The 22,300-nt window shown below is 35.6% G+C and overlaps 1 protein-coding gene across 1 annotated transcript; it reads left to right on the top strand.

The window, feature by feature from the left end:
- Positions 1–6,649: 6,649 nt before the first annotated feature.
- Positions 6,650–7,066, top strand: LOC137620055 (uncharacterized). The gene has a single exon (XM_068350335.1). It carries the CDS (start codon positions 6,650–6,652, stop codon positions 7,064–7,066), a length of 417 nt encoding a protein of 138 aa, XP_068206436.1.
- Positions 7,067–22,300: the final 15,234 nt, after the last annotated feature.

The raw sequence follows: 22,300 nt of genomic DNA, 5'->3' as shown, positions 1-22,300 counted from the left end.
GTCAAGAAGAAAGATACCCAGTTCTTCCTGGGTAGATTCAACCCCACTTGTCCCCCAATTGGGGGTGGTAGGGGGGATTGGCCTGACCGCTGTCCTATTGGTCAGGCTTGGTCACGTGTCCCGACACCCCCATCCATAGGCCTCCTCTTTCTCCTGGGATCTTGACGTCGCCACGTGATAAGTAAAGATGGCTGAAAAATGAGACCTCAAAGGGGAGTAGACTGGTATAGGATGGTTGGGGGGGGGGGGGGGTGAGACTCTGGGTAGGGTCCCAAAACTCGTGGCCGGCCTACGAAGTCCTTGCTGGTGAGGTCTTTGGTAGAAAGGTGGCGCAATGACCGCCATTACTAACAATATATATATATATATATATATATATATATATATATATATATATATATATATATATATATATATATATATATATATTTATATATATATATATATATATACATATATATATATATGGCCAGTTTTAACTCTATTACTTAGAGACTAAGGTACTGGCTACTTTTTCGATTACAGTTTTTTATTTTGTATTAATATAGTCAAACTTCACTGAATTTGTTTTTTAGAATCCTCCCTATATATAAGGGCAAGTGTCTAGTTATATTTGTGTATATATAGAAACATATACATATATATATATATATATATATATATATATGTATATATATATATATGTATGTATATATATGTATATACATTTATATATATATATATATATATATATATATATATATACAATATATATATATATATATATATATATATATAATATATATATATACATATATATATATACTTATATGTATATACAGTATGTATATATATATATATATATATATCTATAAATATATATATATATATATATATATATATATATATAATATATATATATATACATATATGTATATACAGTATGTATATATATCTATAAATATATATATATACACTATATATATATATATATATATATATATATATATATATATATATATATATATATATGTATATATGCATATATACAGTATATATATACATATATATATATATATATATATATATATATATTTATATATATATATATATGTATATATATATATATATATATATATATATATATATATATATATATATATATACATATATATATATATATATATATATATATATATATATATATATATATATATATATATATATTCTTACAAAGCTGGTCTAGTGTAGAGTAGATAATTTGTTAATGTATTTTATATATATATTTCATTTGTGTATTTGAGGTGAATACCCAGCTCCTAAGGTGAGTTCTTCTCATGTAGGTATAAGTTTGTTTTGTAAATTACGTAAGATTTTCGTCGTTAATTTATTTGTATGTTTCATTCAAGTTAGTATATGTAAATTTCCGTTATTTTTAAGAATTAACTTTTTATTTCACATATTTTGTTACGATGTCTTACGTAAGCTGTTTAAGAGTGCTATATGATCCATACGAGATATGAACAAAGGCTTATTTGAATCTTTTTTAGATTTTTATGAGGTATTGCGTCATGTTTGTGAGAAAATTCGCAATCCTTATATTTGCCTCTTGATTTTTAAGGTTCTCGAAAACCCCAGTGTTAGATTTTATCTTCTTTTTTTTTCATTTCCGAGGATAAAGGTGGTGAAACCCGCTGAGAGAGAGTTGTCGTACAGCGAGGTTCATTCTCCTGTCCGATACGTGATAGTTGATAACTCTGGCGTCGCTAGGGGCCGGCCCCAAGCCACGATAATAATCTATTAGAATATTCTAGAAGTAACTGAGTCATATATATGCACCCCCAGGGATGCATAGCAGCAGGAGAAATCCATCCTATCCTGTGAACAAGCCAAAGAGCATCCCTCTATCTCTCTAATACCTATAGTGCATCCTCTCCAAAGTGATTTTGTGCCCAATTTAAATTGTGTGTTGAAATGATACAAAAGATGTTAAAGGTGATTTTAAATTTATTGTGTTTTGGTGAGTATTAGCAATGTGTAAATCTTTGTAACTGGCCTAGTGAGATTTATGAAATTTCTTTAATAAGTGTCAAGACTAATTAATTGTGTAAAATTTAATTTCAAGTGAAACAAGTGATTGTATAATTTTCATAAGTATTTATTTCTTTTGTCTTACTCTAAGGCTTTATGCAGATTTAATATTTCGAGTCAAGTGATTATATAATTTTCAGAGTGTAATTATTTCTTTTGTCTTAGTCTAAGGTTTTATTCAAATTTAATATTTTGAGTCAAGTAATTATATAATTTTCAGAATACAAACCTTCTTTTATGTCTTAATCTAAGATTTGCTCAAACTTAATAATTAGAGTGATTTATTTATTTTAATGTAAATTCTTTCAAAGTGTTGTAATTTTTATTGAATATATTTTTTTTTGTAAAGAGTGTATTACTCCAATCGCCAGTGTTAATTTCAGTATTCGCTCGTACCCCTGTTAAAAAATCGAAGTAAGAGGTGGTTTTGAATAATTCTTAAGAAGAATTACCCAGTTTTGTTTGAGTGTACCTAAGAGACCTTTGGATATTCAGTGTTTTTATATATTGTTGCCTGGGGGTTATATAATCGTCTCAGAGCTCGGGTATTGATATCTTCAAGTGCAACAGATTTAATGTAAAAACAAACAGGTGAGTTTGGAACTTGAGAGGTTGTGTAGCTTGCTAGCCGTAATACATATAATATCATATTTTGGTTCCAAGACCACCGGACTATAGTATAATATATATATACACACATATACATATATATATATATATATATATATATATATATATATATATATATATATATATATATATACATATATATACATATATATATATATATATATATATATATATATATACATATTTATATATATATATATATATATATATATATATATATATATATATATACTTGTTCTTCATTATATAGGGAAGTTTTAAAATACAAATTCAGTGAAGTTTGACTGTTATCAATACAAAATAAAGTACTGTAATCTGAAAAGTGTCCAGTGCCTAAGTCTCTGAGGATAGAGAGTAAGTTAAAGGGTTGTAGATTAATTAGAGATAGGTGAGAGGGTGCGGAGAAGGTACTAGTGTTGGACGACAGAACTTGGGAGGACACCTCAAGGCTTAGGCTCTAATGATCGATGGAGTTATTCTTTCACTCATTCATTCAATCTTCATTATAAGAAATCTTGCTTTAATCGAACACATACAGCACATGCAACGACGTGCAACGGTTTACAAATATTCCTATTATATCCTTTGCGCACTCATTGAACTATTAAAGGAAGGAATTGTTCTCTCCTATGCGTATGTTGAGTTTCTCACATACTTGGGAAATTACCTAAAAATTACCTCATATGAAACAATTCCCACGTTACATTCAGATGAAAAAGAAGAAGGGAAATACCTGAAGCTCTGGTGACCTATTTAGCCATCAAGTATTGTAGGGAAGGTTACGTAAGCTACTTCGTCGGGTGCTTAAATATATGTGGGTTATGTGTCTTGCCCCAGATGTGTAATATTTCTGTCATCGAGAGAGAGAGAGAGAGAGAGAGAGAGAGAGAGAGAGAGAGAGAGAGAGAGAGAGAGAGAGAGAGAGTTTTCATTAGGTTTCAGAAAACTGCATTAATTTCATAATCTTTCTGCAGGGAATTTCACACATTCTTTAGGTAAAACCGATAGAAACTATTACACCTGTAACACTGACGGGATAAAAATTCTTGAATAACACTTACAAAGACTTATTATTACACAATCTTTAAAGACAGCCGTCTTCATTGTCTGATTAGGACGAACATCCTGTTGGATATATTAACAGCTCCTATCAAGAATCAAATAAATTGCATAAAAATGTCATATAGGGATTAAGCTGGGAACATTGTTTATTTTTTTATTCTAATTTCAAACTTACCATATTGGTGTATCTTTTTGTTTACTTTAATTCATTTTAATGAAGGGATGTTGACACGGGCTCTTGATACTAAATAGCCCGTAAGAGAGATGTAGATGTGAACTGGGTTTTCACGGAACGTGAAAGCAATAAGCTTGAGTCCTTTTTAGACTTTATATTTTCGCAAATTTTTATTTCCTTTTAAGGGATGTTATTGAGAACTCTTCAGATGCCCCACATCATTTGATTATTCTGTGTAGAAAAATGAACGATCGCACTGAAATTATAACGAAAGTAACCCAGCATTTGTTCAAGTGATTACCAGCAATTACCAATATCCTTTGAAAATTAATTGATGTTTGTTGTCAATATAATAAAGACCTGGTACTAATGAGTATGCAAAATTTTCTGAAAACTTCAAAATGAAAGAGATATAAGTGCAAAGGAAATGTTTTATCTGTATGCAGCTTTTAGGAACTTTATCACGATAAGTTAACTCTCAAAGTAAATCTAAAAGTTTCAGTTTCTTAGCTGAGGTGTTTAGCGAATGCAGTGGTGCAGTGATTCCTTACAATGATGTTATAACCAAATTGTGGCTCTTACAAGAATGGTGACAATGTATGGAAGCACTACTTACTTTGTTTATTAAAATCATTTGTTCACTATGTGCGCTAGTTATAAAAAGAAGGGAAGGTCCTTTGAAGCTTTGAATTATAATAAATGTGTCCAGATCGTTTTGCAGAAACTAACACATGTCTCAATATCTATTTGATTATAAATCAGACTTATAGAAGGGTTAAATTGGAGGCTAGCTCTTGGTTTTATCAGTCTGTTAAATGAATATAAAGTTTAAGTTTCCAAATGTTTGTAGACACTGAAACCTTATGTGGCCTATATCATGAAGCTACCTGAATTTATTTCTATTCTAACCATTGGATCTGTCACCACCAAAAGAAGGCAACAGCACGTCCTAACTTTTTGAAAGTGAATTTCTGATTAAATCCTTCTTTGAACAAGATTTGATAGTTTGATTGGACTGTATTGCTTTTAGGGATTTTATTTCGGTCAGCATTAAGTAGACAACACTATTCTTAACAAACAGTGAACTTAAATTCCTGAGGCCCATTATAGTTAGACTGCTGATGATATATGGGATAAATGTAAAATTGTTTTCAACCCATCCAAATGCCAGTCTTTATTTTAGGAAAATGTTCAAACTAGATATAAATACAAAATTAAAATTAAACTCAATTCCTCGATCTGCAAAAATCAGTGAAAAAAATTAGTCTTCATTTCAGCCATTCCTTTTCTGAAATTCTATAAATAGATAATGGATTAAATACAGTGTATATCAGAGTCATGGATTGCAGTGTTATATAACTACTGTAAACATAGAAGGGTAGAGTAAAACCTATCTGTGTTTTAGGCCTTCTCCACCAGTATTTGACCAGGTAACTAGGGTTTCGATCTCTTAAAAAGAAGATATATATATATATATATATATATATATATATATATATATATATATATATATATATATATATATATATATATGTATATATATATATATATATATATATATATATATATATATATATATATATATATATATATGTATATATATATATATATATATATATATATATATATATATATATATATAAATTGCTTGTATAAATTGCTTGGAGAAATAGTCTAAAAATCATGAACACCTATTTTTATAAAAAATGCACATGGAGAAACCCAAATGGTGACATTAAAAACGAAATAGATTTTATTCTCTGCGAAAAGGCTAATTTATTTAAAGAAGAAACTTTGTTTGTTAAACAAGTTAAATTCAAGCGACCATAGAATGGTGAGAAGTAAAATTTGCCTAGATCTAAGGAAAGAAAGAGAAAAACTAATTTTAAGAAAGAAAATAAATGCTCCTGTCATAAGAGAAAAATCTAACAAAATATGTACTCCCAGCTACATGATGAAATGGAAGTTTGTAAAGAATAAATTAATGGAAATTTAACAAAATTTATAAAGAAATCTGCACAAGAGATAGATGAAAAAGTTCCTAAACAATATCAAGGAAAACTATCAGTAAACACCAGAGACCAAATATAGAAACGATTGGAAATGAGGGTAAAATCCAAGTGAAATAAAATAGAAATAGCAGAACTATCCAAAACAATAAAAAAAAAAAACCCCAAGACCTTCCTAAACTCAATCAGACCAAAATTTATGAAACACTAAAGAAAGGAAGAAGCATCAAGTTGATGAAAAAAAGACTTGGAAATTGGCACCAACAAGTATTTGCTTTAAAGGAGGAAAAGGGAAATATAATCAACAAAATACATAGGGTGATGAAAATTGTAGAGACATTATTTGAAATGCTCTACAGTAGTGATATAAGAAAAAAACATTGCCAATAGAAGTAATGAAACACCTGAGCCGGTACCAGAAGTAAGAGTAGGAGAAGTGAAGAAAGCATTAAAAGGCACGAAAAGATGAAAAGCAGCATGAGAAGATGGTCCAACAATTGATTAGATAATAAATGAAGGAGATTTCATAATAGTAAAACCTCGCTTAAATTCAAACAAATAGCTTGGAATAGCTTGGAAAAACCTTACCATTATATTAATTCACATAAAGGGATACATAAAAGGCCTGAAAAATTACTGCACAATAAGATTACTCTCATTAATATATAAAATATTTACAAAGATCATATTAGGCAGAATAGAAATGCAGCTAGACTTTAATCATCCAAGAAAGGCAGGTTATAGAAACGGGTATTCAACAACTGACTATATCCATGTAATTAACTTGCTTATAGAAGAATCAACAGAGAATGACAAACCACTATGTATGACATTTATAAACTATGTGACAGCTTTTGATTCTGTCAAAACATCAGCAGTAAGGAAATCCTTTCAAAGGCAAAGAATAGGTGAATCTTATGTCAGAACATTTGAATATATCTATAAAGGTAACACAGAAACTATAAAACTACATAAAGATAGTGATAAATTCCGGTTGAGAAAGTTCACCTGGGAGACCCCAACTCTCCTAAATTATTCACAGAACGCCCACAAGAAGTTTCAAGACTTAGACTGGAAAATGCAGGAATTAACATTAATGGGAAATACCTTAACAACTTAAGATATGCAGATGACGTAGTTCTATTAAGTGAATTGAGAGAAGAATTGGAAAAAAAATGATGGAATATTTGAATAGAGAAAGCAGAAAAGTAGGATTGAACATGAAAATGAGTAAAAGTTAGATAATGTTCAATAAAAAGGCAGAGAGACACCAAATAATGGTCATGGATGAGCCTTGAGAGATTGTTAATCAATATACGTACTTAGGACAGACAATGTGTGTTTTCCCAAGAAATGAGACCAAAATTAAAATAAGGATAAGCATGCAATAGAAAAGCTATTGGTAAACAAAATTATATGAAATGTTAAATGCCACTTTCTCCAAAAAGAAAGTATTTAATAAAATGGTGCTACCAGTGTTAACTTATGCATTAGAAACTTAGAGCCTTACTAAAGCCTAGGAACATAAGCTAGTTACAACTCAAAGAGCTATTGACAGAATAATGATGAGAATAACACTAAGAGACTGAAAAAGAGCAATGTTGGTATGAAAGGAAAGCAAACAACAGTAGAGAATACTCTAACAAGTAAGCAAAAGAAATGGATGTGAGCAAGACATACTGTATAATGAGAATAACAGATAATAGATGGAGAAAAATAATAACAGAAGGGGGTCCCTAGAGATTACAAACGAAGTAGGGGAAGGAAAAAAAAAGACAATGAATTGACGAACTAAGAAAATTTGCAGTTATAGATTGGCATAGAAAGACCTTAAAAGGACGAGAGTGGAAGAACATGTTTAAGGCCTTTGCCCTGCAGGGGACTAACAACGGCTGATGATGACTATATATATATATATATATATATATATATATATATATATATATATATATATATATATATATATATATATATATATATATATATATATATATATATATATATACAGAATGTTGTAATGGATGAATAGTTCATCCTATATTATGGTATAATCATAAATATATTATAAATAATCCACTTGGTTTGAATAATTAGATGTTTGCATTATGGTAATTTTTTGTTTGGTGTAGTGAACTACTATTTGATAAATTGATAAAATTGTAATTTGAGAAAATAAGGAGTATTCGGGAAACTCCCGTTGGACCAGTTATGCCGTCAAACAATAGATGGCGTGATTCATTTAATTACTTATAACTATCATATTTCGCTGAACTCGTAAGTAATTCCAATGTATGATGATTATAAAATATTTTATCTATAATAATTTAGAAATTATATAAAGTTTAAAATAATATTTGTTAAATTAAAATCTTGGTCGGTGTAAGCACTCGCGTGACTTGTCTTGTAGTGTTGTCAGAACTGCCAGTGCCTGGACTCGCAGGTGATGTGGTTTGTGTTCTGTGTCGACCTACTCTTGAAGGTGTATTGGTGTAATCAGGTTATATTCATGCCTGGTTCGCGTAAAGTGCTCTAGGTGGGTCTCTGTGCCTCCATCACTTAGTGTGAAACGTTCAATGTTCGTATATTGTACAATATGTGTGTGGACTTATGTTGAGCGTTTGGTGTTCGTGATTGTTTACATTGAGGCGTCACTGACTTATCACTGGTGGCAAATCAATTAAATATTTTATAATGTTAATCACTTACACGATTTTCCATTTCCTGCATTACTCTTATAACACTTAAAACAAATGTTAATGGCAATCCAAAATGATAATCAATTTAAAATAATATGCATATATTTATCATATAGCAGATTTTATATACTTAACTCTAATTCAAATGAGTAAGAAAAAACTTAGTTGTTTGAAGTGGAATAAAACACAGCAATGAACAGTATAATAATTGTTTAATCATGAAACTAAAGAATCGTATGTTGCTGAGCAATAATGATTAAACATAATAGATAATCACAAAGAGAGGAAGTGAAAATCATTTAAAGGGATCTTAGATATTCAGTGATTGCATACTATAATGGTAACAAGAAAACCTGAGGTTTCAAGGTAACAAGATAAGGATAGCTAACAATATATATGTATATATATATATATGTATATATATATATATATATATATATATATATATATATATATATATATATATATATATATTCTTACAGAACTGGTCTAGCACAGAGTAAATAATTTATTTATGTATTTCTTATGTGTATTTAAGAGGTGCATAGCCAGCTCATAATGTGAGTTCCTCTCTTGTAATTTTAAGTTTTGCTTGTTATGTAAATTACGTAAGACTTTCGTCGTTTATTTCATTGTATTCTTCATTCAAGTCAGTATATATACATTTACGTTATTTTTAAGAATTAACTTTTTATTTCACGTATTTTGTTACAAAGTCTTACATGATCTCGATTAAGTATGCAGTATGAACCTTAGGAGGTATGAAAGAGGGCTTATGTAATTTTTTCTTATGTTTCCATTAGTTGTTGCGTCATGTTTGTGATGGAATACGCTTTTCTTATATTTGCCAGATGCTTTGGAAGGTTTTAAAAAAATCCCAGCATTAGATTTTATCTTTATTTGATGTTTGAAAATGGGGGTGGGTGGAGCTACTGAGAGAGAGTTGCCTTGTAAGCGAGGTCGATTCTCTGGTTCGATATGTGATAGTTGGTATCTCTGGCATCGCTGAGCCAGCTCCCAAGCTTCTAGACTCCCGACCTAAAAGGATCTAGAATAACTAAATCAATATATATGTGCCCCTAAGGACATGCAGGGCAGAAGAGAAACAACCTATCCTGTGAAAGACCCAAGTTCGTCCTCTCTTTCAAGTGCCTCGAGTGTGTCCTCTCCAAAGTGCATAAGTTTAAGTACAACATATATCGTGTGTAGTGTGTCAAAACGTTATGGAAGACTTTAAAGGTGATTTCAATTTATTGTGTCATTATGCGTGCTGGTGTTATATAAATTTTTTAACTGGCTCTGTGCAAGTAAGATATGTGAAGTGTATTAATTTTTGGCTTAACTGCTTGATCACTTCGTGTGAGCTAAAACTTGTAAGTTTATTAATTATTTAAGTAATTTCTTTAAGAGTTTAATCCTTAGGGTGTTAAAGGTTATCTATTTTCATTTGTTATCAAGACTAAATATTGATGTAAAATTTAATTTCCAGTGAAACAAGTGATCATACAGTTTTCAGAGTGTAATTATTTCTTTTGCCTTAGTCTAAGTTTTGTTCAGACTTCATATTTCGTGTGGTTTATTTTTTGATGTAAATTCTTTCAAAGTGTTGTAATTTTCATAGAATACATTAATTTTTGTAAAGAGTATTATTTCGATCACCAGTGTTTGTTACAGTACTTTCTCGTATCCCTGTTAAAGAATAAAAGTATAAGGTTGTTTTGAAAAGTTCTTAATAATAATTACCCAGTTTTGTTTTGAGTGTACTTATGAGACCTTTGGATATTCAATGTTTCATATATTGCTGTCTGGGAGTTATATAAATTTCTCAGAGTTCGGGTATTATTCAAATATAACAGATTTAGGTAAAAACAAACAGGTGAGTTTGGAACTCAAGAGGTTGTGCAGCTTGCCAGGCATAATGTATGATATATATTTTTGGTTCCCAAACCACGGGACAATAATATAATATTTTTGGTGCCCAGACCCTTGGGATCGAGCGAGTCTGTTTTAAGAATTGGTGATAACAGGGCCGCCTTTCAATAAAAGGGTTGAACAGTTTAGTTTTGATAAGATTCTGTGTATTATTAGGATATATTTTTGGAGAGGTAAATTTTTTTTTTTTAAAGTACAAGATGGCACAGTTTAATATCCAAGAGTTTATGAAAAACCAAAATGTTCAGGAATTGTCAGAAGCTAATGTAACTAAAGCTCAGAGGCTCTCTATTTTAATGGCATGTGGTGGCCATGCAACGAGTGGAATGATTAAAATCCAAAATGAGTGTCTAGCCTTAGAAGTATTGATAAACTTGTGGATATTGTCGGATGAAGATATTGTAGCAGCTCGTGAACTGCTGGAGGAACCTGAAGAAGAATTTTTAGTGAATCAAGGATCAGTTGACCCACAAACGGAAGGCATGATAGCAAAAAGAGGCTGAGTTTTGACGAATTGCAGCAGAGGAGAATTTGATCAAGTTGAAGATGAAGCATGACGTGCGAGGGAAATGGAAGCATGATGAGAAGAAGAAGAAAGAAAAGAAGCACGACATGTGAGGGAAATGGAAGCGAGAGAAATTGCAAGACAAGAAGAAAGAGAGAGAAGACAAAAAAAAGAGAGAAGACAGTAAAAAAAGAGATAGAAGAAGCGAGACACACAAGGGAATTGGAATTGTTGAATGCCCGTCCAAGGTAGGCAACTCAGATGTTTGATGTGGCAAATGCACAGATGTTGATCCCAAAGTTCTCAGAAGAGGTGCCCGATGAATTCTTCGATCATTTTGAAACGATCGCATTGACAATGCAATGGGCCCAAGATAAATTGTCTGTGTTATTGCAGAGTGTGCTCTTTTGGAAAGGACGCAGTGCTTATCTATCCTTATCTCAGGACCAGAGGAAGGAGTGTCAAGGAGGGAAGAGGAGCATGCTGCAAGTGTATTAGATGACCCCTGAATATTATAATGATAGATTCCGAAGTTTGAGGAAGGATGAGAAAATGACTTTCCTGGATTACGCTTATAATGTACGGCGATGTTTTAAGAGAGGGATAGAGGCTGCTAACGTGAGAGAGATGGCTGATTCAGAAGAATTGATAGCACTAGAACAATATCTAAGAGGAATTCTTAAACATATTCGAAGTACTTGAGAGAGAGGTGAAGAAACTTGATAAAGCCACTTCGCTGAGTGAAGATTATAATATTATCAGTCATAAACCCTCTTCGGGTATGAAGTTTCAGCAGTCACTCCAACCAAGTGTCAAGTATTCGCCAAACCATGGAAATCAGTTCAGTAATAACTATGTGAACAACTACAATAGTTGCAGCGGAAGTTGCACTGGTACTGTTACAAAGCAGAATGCGATAGTACGACAACAACAATCGTCGAATCCTCCTCCTTCAAGTATCGTGAAAGATGTGCAGAAGGTTAATATTGTCTGTTTTAAGTGTGGCAAGAGAGGCCATATCAGTAAGGAATGTTGGTCTAACCAACCGAAAGCAGTCGCCCAAGTGATTAAGGATAATTCGACTTGACAGAATTAGAAGACAAAGTAACAATCGGGAAAGGACGAAGAAGAAACTAAACCAGCCAATGTTTACACAACGAACAGGACAAACCCAATCTGCGTGGATAGCTTTAAACAATATATTTATGAAGTTATGTTAGCAGCAATATAGCGAACCCCAGTCAAGATATTGCGCGACACAGGTTACAACCAGTATGGTGATACGAGGAGTACATCCGTTGGTGGAACAGTCTCTCACAGGAGTCTACTATTTTGAAGAGAATAGGAGGTGAAAAGGTTACCCCTATTTGCTGATTGAAACTGACATGCGAGTTGGTGACAGGAAATTTTGATTTTATGGTAAAGGATTCATCGGCTGTCGAAGGAGTAGAAGTCTTGCTGGGTAATGAGGTTAGTGGAGCACCGTTTGTGCCTTGCCCCATTGTAAATGAGAAACCATTGAAGTATAGTCCTACGACTGAATTGGAGAAGGACTACCCGTATCTGTATCCTAGTTGTGTGACGACTAAGAGTATGATAAAGAAAGTGGCTGCTGAGGAAGAAAAAGAAACCGAAGGATATATGAACTTGGAGGATTTGTTTTCCTAAGAATAGAAACTCCTGAGCAAGCCTGAGAAAAGAGGAATGACAGACAAGCGGACAAAAAGACAAAGAAGAAATGGACTTGGAAGAAAGAGAAAACTCAGCGTAAGACGTAGGATAAGTGAGTAGGAAAAGTCTAATAGGATTGCAACGGAAGGATGCAATGTTAAAAGAGTTATCGTACCATGTGGTAGACGAGACGGAGGTGCAGCAGTCTCCTACCTGTTATTATCTTAAGGATGGGTTGCTTATGAGGAAGCATAGACCTGCCAATCTGGGAATGGCGAATAGGAGATATACGGTCAGATTTTGATTCCCGCACCGTTGAGAAGACAGGTGATTGCCGTAGCACACGAGTATGGGAATAAGGAAGACGACGGAGAAGATTATGAAACATTTTTTCTGGTCTGGCATGCATAAGGACATGATCCAGTTTTGCCGTGCATGTCACATTTGTCAGATGGCTGGAAAGCCAAACGAGTACATGAAGAAGGCTCCCTTACACCCAATTGAAGTGTGAGGAGAACCTTTCAGCAAGGTGATGATTGACATTGTGGGACCTTTACCAATAATGTAAAAAGGTCACGAATATATGTTAACCTTGATGTGTCCAGTGACGAGATGCCCAGAAGCCATACCCGTCAGGAACATCGGTGCCAAAATAATCGCTGAGAAGTTATTAGACTTTGTTATTAAGTTTGGTGTTCCGGAAATCGATCAAAGTGACCGAGGAACAAATTCACGTCAAAACTGTTTAAGGGTGAAATGAAACTTTTTGATGTGAAACAACAACTATCAACTGCTTATCATTCGGAGACCCAAGGTGCATTAGAGAGGTTTCATCAAACTCTGAAAATTATGTTAACGAAATTCCGCAACGAAACGAGGAATGAATGAGATATCGGACTACCATTGATGTTGTTTGAGGTACATAATGCTTATCAAGAAAGCATGGGATGTAGCCTGAATGAAATGGTATTTGGTCGAGAAGTACGAGGACCGATTAAAATGTTAGCAGAGAAATGGAAGGATAGAGAGGATGTGGATGGAGAATATGTCAAGAATTTGAGAAAAACGATAGGCGGGATAAGGAAATTTTCCCTAGAAAACCTTAAAACGAGTCAAGAAAAAATGAAGAAAAGGTTTAATATGAAAAGTAAGGATAGACAGTTTTCAGTAGGACAACAGGTATTGGTTTTCTTTACGATAAGGAGATTCCCACTCACCAACAAGTTCCAAGGACCATTCAAGATTTTGGAGAAGGTCAGTGACCTGAACTACGTTATCAATACCCCAGGAAAAGTCAAAAGAAAGTACACTTCTACCTACTGATACCCTACTTAAATGAAAACGAGACCGAAGCTTCACAGGTGTGCATGATGCAAACCATAACATCCACGGAAGACGACAACGGATATGAGATAGGGGTGGTAAGTAAAGTAAATAATTCGTCCATCATTTGGAATTAGGAAGAGAAATTAACTCATTTGAACCAGGAGCAACAAGAGAAATTAAGCCGATTAATTAGAAGTTTCCCTGAAGTATTCTCAGACGTCCCAAAACGAACAAACCTGACAAAGCATGAGATACTCTTCAAAACAACGGAAAAACTATTTAAACAATGCGCTTATTGACTGTCGCCATATCATCGAGAAGTCATGAGAAAAGAAGTGGAGTATTTGTTACCAAACGGATTAGCCGAACAAAGTTCTAGCCCTTACAGTTCTCCATGCTTGCTCGTGAAAAAAGCAGACATCTTTCAGGATGCGCAAGAACTACTGAAAGTTGAATTCGATCGTGTGGCCGATAATTATCCATTGCTGCTCATCGACCAACTACTCGATAATATCGAACAAGCGAGGTTCGTCTCCAAGATCAACTTGTTAAAAGGCTATTATCAAATTCCTTTGGACAACAATGTAAAATTATATCAGTACATAGTCATGCCATTTGGTTTAAAGAACGCCCCCGCTACTTTTCAACGTATATCTCAACGATATTGTGGTATACTCATCGACCTGGGAAGAACATCCCGAATCCTGAAGAAAGTATTTCAAAAGCTGCGATGAGCATACCTGATGATTAACCTGGAGAGAAATTAATTCGGAAAAGCGTCAGTTTGGTACTTGGAATTTGAAATAGGAAGAGGACTAATTGCCCCAGTAGCAGCTAACGTCAAAGGAATAAGGAAAGCATCATCCCCCCCCCAACGAGAAAGTGATTACAACAATTTTTAGGGATGGCAGGATTCTATTGACGGATTTGACTAGCCCTAGGAAAAAAATTGTATGGACCAGCTAGTGCCAGGAGTCCTTCGACAGAATAAAGGCCAAATTAACTTCAAAACCAATACTGTGAGCACCTGATGTCAACAAGAAATTCCTTATCCAAGTAGATGTGTCGGATAATGGGATTGGAGCTGTCTTATTGCAAGAAGACGAGAAAGGAATTGTTCACCCTGTTTATTTCATGTCGTCAAAGCCGAAGAAACATCGGCGAGCCTACTTGACAGTTGAAAAGGAACTGCTAGCGTTAGTTGCAGCGATAAACAAGTTTGAGGTCTATGTGAATCGACCACAGAATGATGAGATTACAGTGTATTCGGATCATAATCCTTCAACTATTGTTAAAAAGATGAATAATAATAATCAAAGGTTAATTAGGTGGTCATTATGTTTGCACCCATATTGTATTAATGTAAAGCATATATCAGGTAAAGATAACATCGTTGCAGATTATTTATCTCGGCTGAATCAATAAATTCAGGCCCAGAATAAATAATCTTTTTTGGGGGAACTATCTTATGAAGCTGGTCTGGGGTAGAGTAAATAATTTGTTTATGTATTTCATATGTGTATTTAAGAGGTGCATAGCCAGCTGGTAAGATGAGTTCCTCTTGTAGATATAAATTTTGTATTTTTCATTCAAGTCAGTATATGTAAATTTATGTTGTTTATAAGAATTAACTTTTTATTTCACTTTGTTACCAAGTCTTACGTAATCTCGATTAAGTATGTAGTACGAACCCCACGAGGTATAAATGAGGGTTTATGTAATTTTTTTTTTTTATGTTTTCATGAGGTATTGCATCATGTTTGTGAGAGAGTACGCAATTCTTATATTTGCCATGTGTTTTGGAAGGTTCTCGAAGACCCCAGCGTTAGATTTTATCTTTCTTTTTAATGTTTGAGAACGGGGTTGGGCAGAGCTGCTGAGAGAGAGTTCCTTTGTAAGCGAGGTTGATTCTCCTGTTTGATATGTTATAGCTGGTAACTCAAGGATTGCTGAGCCAGCCCCCAAGCTTCTACACTCTTGACCTAGAAAGATCTAGAATAACAAAGTCAATATATATATGTTCCCCTAAAGACGTGTAGGGCAGAAGAGAAACAGCCTGTTCTGTGAAAGAGCCAAAGTTCATCCTCTCTCTCTCAAGTGCCTCGATTGTGTCCTCTCCAAAGTGTATAAGTTTAAATACAACATATATCGTGTGTAGTGTGTTGAAATGTTACGGGAGACTGTAAAGGTGATTTCAATTTATTGTGTCATTATGGATGCTGGTGTTATATAAATTTTTGTAACCGGTGCTCTGCAAGTAAGATACGTGAAGTGTATGTATTTTTTGCTTAACTGCTCGAACACTTCGTGTGAGCTACAACTTGTAAGTTTTAAAAATTTTTGAAGAGTTTAATCCTTAGTGTTAAAAGTTATCTATTTTCATTAGGTATCAAACCTAAATATTGGTGTAAAATTCAATTTCCAGTGAAACAAGTGATTATATAATTTTTAGAGTGTAATTATTTCTTTTGTCTTGGTCTAAGTTTTGCTCAGACTTAATATCTTAAGTGATTTATTTTTTATGTAAATTCTTTCAAAGTGTTGTAATTTTTACAGAACATATTTATTTTCGTAGAGTGTATTATTTTGATTACCAGTGCTTGTTAAAGTACTCTCTCGTATCCCTGTTAAAGAATAAAAGTAAAAGGTTGTTTGGAATGGTTATTAATAATAATTACCCAGTTTTGTTTTGAGTGTACTTAAGAGACCTTTGGATATTTAGTGTTTCATATATTGCTGCCTGGGAGTTATATAATTTTCTCAGAGTTTTGATATTATTCAAATATAACAGATTTTTGTAAAAAGCAGATGAGTTTGGAACTTGACAGGCATAATGTATGATATATATTTTTGGTTCCCAGACCACGGGACCATGATATAATATAATATAATATATATTTATTTATATTTATATATATACTGTATATATATATATATATATATATATATATATATATATATATATATTTATATATATATTATATATACAGTATATATATATATATATATATATATATATATATATATATATATATATATATATATATATTGTGTGTGTTTGTGTACGTGTGTGTGTAATAAGTCTGCAATCATGCACGATCCCAAGATCTGCAGCTGGCTTCAGTGATTAAGCTGTAAATTTTTGCTCAATTCCGAAATATTCAAACCTCACCCTGGTGTGAATGCTGTAGGTATCTGCATCTGCCAAGGTTAGGAAAATCATGTAGACTGTGGAGCTTCTCAAAATCTAAGTATGTTTTAAGGAATTTCACCCGTTAGGGACTTAAAGAGACTTTCGGTGAAAAGGTGCGCGCGTGTGTGTGTGAGCGCGTGCGCAAGTGCGTGCGTATGTGTGTGCCGAGACACTAATAGTGCATAATCTAGATAATTGGTTGTTTTGAGAATGCAGTAAGCTATTCAAAAATTCTGGATGGAAAATATTTTAATTTCCTACAGCCGTATATGTTCTGCATTTATTAAAAAAATAAAAAATGTGTGTTGACACAATAGCAAAGATATTAGTCTGTTCTTCAGTTTAAAATAAAAACAAATTTAATGTGGCAGAAACTGGAGAAATCAAATGTATTTAATTCTAAGGAGTATCTATGGTAGTTAAAATGTAATGGAGATAGCGAAGATTGATGGACAGATGAAGTTGTTGGATTTCTTAGAATTTTCTTATTAAATGGGACTAAATTTGTCTTTTTTAAATGTTAAATTACTCACCTGAAAGAAGGAACACAATAATTAGTCTTCTGTGATTTTCACTTGCCTTTTTATAAGGAAAGAATACTTCGACACTGTCTACAGCCGATGAGCTGCTGGTATGTGCACTAAGATCCCTCCACTTATAGGATCGTTTGGTTACAAACTTAATCTCACTTTGAATGGATGCGACAGCGATCTATTTATCCTTACCCTGACCTTTGGTCTCTGTGGTAAGATACCAAATAGAGATTACGAACTGATTTCTAATGCTTGCTTAGATTATCCTCTCTCTCTCTCTCTCTCTCTCTCTCTCTCTCTCTCTCTCTCTCTCTCTCTCTCTCTCTCTCTCTATATATATATATATATATATATATATATATATATATATATATATATATATACATATATATACATATATATATGCATATATATATATATATATATATATATTTTTGGGCTCAAGCCATGTCGTCCTGATGGAAGTTCCTATAGGGTAGCTTCCTAGGGTATATTACAACTACGGCGATATTCCCAGAGAATTTACCTTAAGGTACCAGAATTCTAACTCCTGGAGCGAGTATCCCTCGTGAAAGGGATATCGCGACATATCAGAGGACGTATTCTAGACACGTCACATGGCAATCTACGACCTGAACAGAGATTCGTCTCGTAGGAGGGAGATTGACGAGATACGAATTCGGGAAAGAAAAAGGGGAGCCGCTCCCAAGGCTTCCCTATCCCCCGATTCGTATGCGTGCCTGGCGCCAATCCTGGCGCCATCTGTATTCCTTTTTGCGTAGCTTAACAACTCGGTGTTTTTTCCTGTTTTTCTCGCAAATCTTGGATTTATTCAGCTTTTCATGGCTTCTTCGTCTTTGTTGACCTCGGATAAGTTGAGTATAGTGTCTGTTATGTATAAATGTAGGCTCTTGGTAAAATTTTGAGTGATTAATAGGATTAATCTTTGATACAAGAGCCGTAGCCTACCAGAGGTGTCCTGGACACTGTCACTCGCTAGGTATAAATTAGTTAGTCAGAGTGACATTCCTGGTTGTTTTGCTTAATAAATTTTAGCTATTTAGCTTTACATAGGATTTCCTTTCGTGCTTAGTATTATTTGGCGAAGTATTCGCCATTCTGGCCTACGCTAGGCCATGTAGCCTAGTCGTTTGGTCCTAGTACTTAATGCATGATTTTGGTTTTTCCGAGTGTAATTAAAATTTTATTGAAGCTTTAGGCTATATTTTATACATTTTAGACTGTGTGGAATATTTCCAACATTGTATACGTGAGAGTTTCGGTGAATCAGGTAATCGATTCTCTTGGTGCCTAGGCTAATTGCTTATGGAGCCTTAGTATACTTTATTATACTCCCCGGTTGCTTTCTTTTCTTCGGAGAAGGTATGCAATCCCTTTCCCTCTGTTTAAGCCTTGGGCTTATCCCTAAGTGGTTTTTTCCGAATTTATTTTCGATAAAACTATACTAGGGTGTTACTGTACCTTCCTGTTCCAGCAGAGTCTGGTTCAAAGAGGGACAGAACAACAGAGTTTTTAGTCTGAGTCCGTGTTGTCTGGCTTGGGGCAGAGTCTCCCTCGCTGACCTAACACTTACAAAGGGAGCTTAGCTCCCTTAGGTCACTATCGAAGGTTTCTGTAGTTATGATTCCTTCTTGTGTGATCGACCAGACTAAGTCCTGTTGCTGTTCTCGGGGAGGATAAAATCTTCCCTTGGGAGTAGCAACGCCTTCCTTGCTTTGGTGCTCTGGAAGCTGGCAGGTATTATACTACTGTGCTGGCCCTTTCCCTTAGATCTCCCTTAGGCTAAGACAAAGTTCTTGGCTGCGGGTGATCTGTCACTAAAGCAAAGTTGGCAGGACCCTCTTGTCCCTTCCCCCTCTATCTCCGTAATGGCCTAGCCATTACTGTACTGTACCTTGCCGGCCGGCAGAGCTGGCCGGCAGGGGTTTTACTGTACTGTATGTCATTCTACTTCTGGACCTAGTATAGGTTGGGATGTGGAATTGACTAAGCCCATTGCCGGCCGGCAGAGATGCTGGACGGCAAGGGTCTTATGTTTTCGAGTGCTGCCCGGACCTCTCTTGGTCCCTCATCCATGCCTGCCGGCAGAGCCGGACGGCATTGGTCAAGGAAGCCTGAATTAAGTTTCTCCCCTTCCTTATATGCACTCTTTCGGTTGCCGGGCTTGGGGGGTTGTGTACACTCTTATCCCGGCATCCATTCTATTTTCTTCTAGTGCTGTACCTGTCCCGGCTGCCGGCCTATGAGGCCGGCTGCCGGCCTATGAGGCCGGCAGCCGGGCAGGTGTAGTCTTCTGGTTCTTTTGCTGCCGGCTGGCATCGGTCTTGTACCTTTGCCGGCCGGCTTATGTCAGTCCTTGTCTGCCGGTCACCAAGAGTGTGGCCGGCAGCTGGGTACTACCTTGTGTAGTTGCTGGCCGGCAATCATTGCCGGCCAACACTGGCTGTTGCTGGCCGGCAGCTGCTGCCGCCAGCACAGGCATTTGAACCAGAGGGCTGCCGCCCTATAGCTGTTAAGTAGTATACTTTAAAGCTAATTGTGGTGTGTGCCGGCCGGCAAAGGCAGGCCGGCACACATCCTCCTATACTGTACTAGTATTCTTCTGTATAGCATATACAGTAAGAAGAAAACTATAGTAAAAGTTTAGGTACAGCACTGTATCTTCTAACACTATTGTGTTTTCTTGCACGGCCCTTTGCTGTTGCCTTCAGACAAGAAGCAGAGTTCTTCCCTGTCTATTATCCCGGGTTTTAAAATCATTGCCTAGGTGTGAGCTCCACCTGTTTCCTCTGGAAACTTTGCACTGGTTACTCTAGTAGAGATAAACCATTTTGATTTTATTATCTGGAAGGCTGCAGCAATGGGTTGTGAGGGAAACACAAGTGTGTGTCTTTAATTTCTGAATTGTTATGCTATACTATGCATATCCAGTGATACATAGTTCACTTGATACTCATGGAAATTTCTTCTCTTTACAGAAGGACACTCCGAAGTGGGGAAGTGCTTTCTGCAATGTCAGCAGCAAGAACCTCTGCGGACATGAGTTTTGTAGGAGACACGCAGCATACGCTGTCCCCAAGGATGATCTCCGGTATTGGGACCCTCAGGTATGTACTGTGTGCACTAACCTGATTAATGAGACATTTAAATAGCTAGGAAGAAGCTTCGTACCTGGGTAAGGGGCTTCCAAAAGTACACTTCTGGCCCTTATCTTCCAAGTGAGAAGATGAGGGCGTATCTTTTCCCTAAGGCATCAGCTGATGTAGTGATTCCCCAGCCTCAAGAGGAGATCCCCTAAGTTCAGATCCAGGTGGATGCTGAAGTCGCGGTCGCGATGCAAGACATCCAGCTAAATGACAGGATATCTGATGTGGACGGGGGTCAGGAGGAAGACCTCCTTGCAGAAGCCCAGGATGAAGTTCAAGTCCCTCTACATCGGCCGGTCTCCCAGTAGAGCCGGGACAGGCCCTCTCTTCTATTGTTGGAATGATCCAACAAATGCAGAAGGAGAATCAGGAGAAGGCGGCTGCAATGGAACTGCGAATGCAGTGCCTTGCAGAATCACATGGGCCCCAGAAAAGCTCAATGTGAAAGACCTTCCTTTGTGCTCGGATGCTAACCCATGGAGGTATGCTGAGCACATGTCGATGACGACTGGAAAGATCGTCATCTCGGATATGCTGGGCTCAGTTCCCCTGGAGGGTGGAATTCTGGCCCAGCAAGGCACCATATCCGGACTGTTATGTCCGGCTGAGGAAGGAACCAGCTTCAAAGGAGGAGGCAGAGCCGAAGGAGGTCATAGTGATGACCATGCTAAGGCTCAAGCTCTACTTTCATCTTCGATGAAAGAGAGGGGCTTCTCTAACTCAAAGGTAGCTGCATTGAATAGGAAGCTCCCTTCCTTTGTGTCCTCGCCTACTAGAGCCTTCCCCCTTTTACAATCGAGGCCGGCAAGTCTTGCCCCTCCCTAGAGGAGTGTAAACCCTTGTCGCTGGCCCTGCCTATGGACCACAAAGATTGGAAGGACGTCCATCTTACGTTCTAAGTGGGAAAGTTGGAGGCTGATATTGCCGGACGTCAGTTCGGCAAGGACCTCCCTAAGCTGTCTGACTTTCTTTTGCGAAGTGAGTTCGATACAAAAGAAAGACTGACTACCTCAATGTCTCTTCAGACTACTCTCGAGACGATGGCAAGTGACCCCAAGGTCCATGAAATGTTCATGGTAGTGGCCAAGCCTCATCTGGCCACAGTGACGAAGGACCTTTATGGCTTCGTCAAGGCAAGGAGAGCTTGTAGGGAGTTCGTGTTTACCTCGGCTACAGTGAGGCACGAGCTAAAGAAACTAATCTCCTCCAACATTTGGGGAAAAGACCTTTTTCCCTACCGACTTGGTCAAAGAAGTTTTTGATAAAGCCACCTTGGAGAATAGAAACCTTCTCCAGAAGTGGGACCTGGCTATCAAAAGAAAGTCTTCCCC

Source organism: Palaemon carinicauda, chromosome 2 (genome assembly GCF_036898095.1).
Source record: "Palaemon carinicauda isolate YSFRI2023 chromosome 2, ASM3689809v2, whole genome shotgun sequence".
NCBI classification, from domain to species: Eukaryota; Metazoa; Arthropoda; class Malacostraca; order Decapoda; family Palaemonidae; genus Palaemon; species Palaemon carinicauda.
This window is presented reverse-complemented; position numbering and strand designations above follow the sequence as displayed.

Bases quoted from the DNA above. Each gene is read 5' to 3' on its own strand.
- LOC137620055 (XM_068350335.1), top strand. From the start codon at position 6,650: ATGCAGCTAGACTTTAATCATCCAAGAAAGGCAGGTTATAGAAACGGG.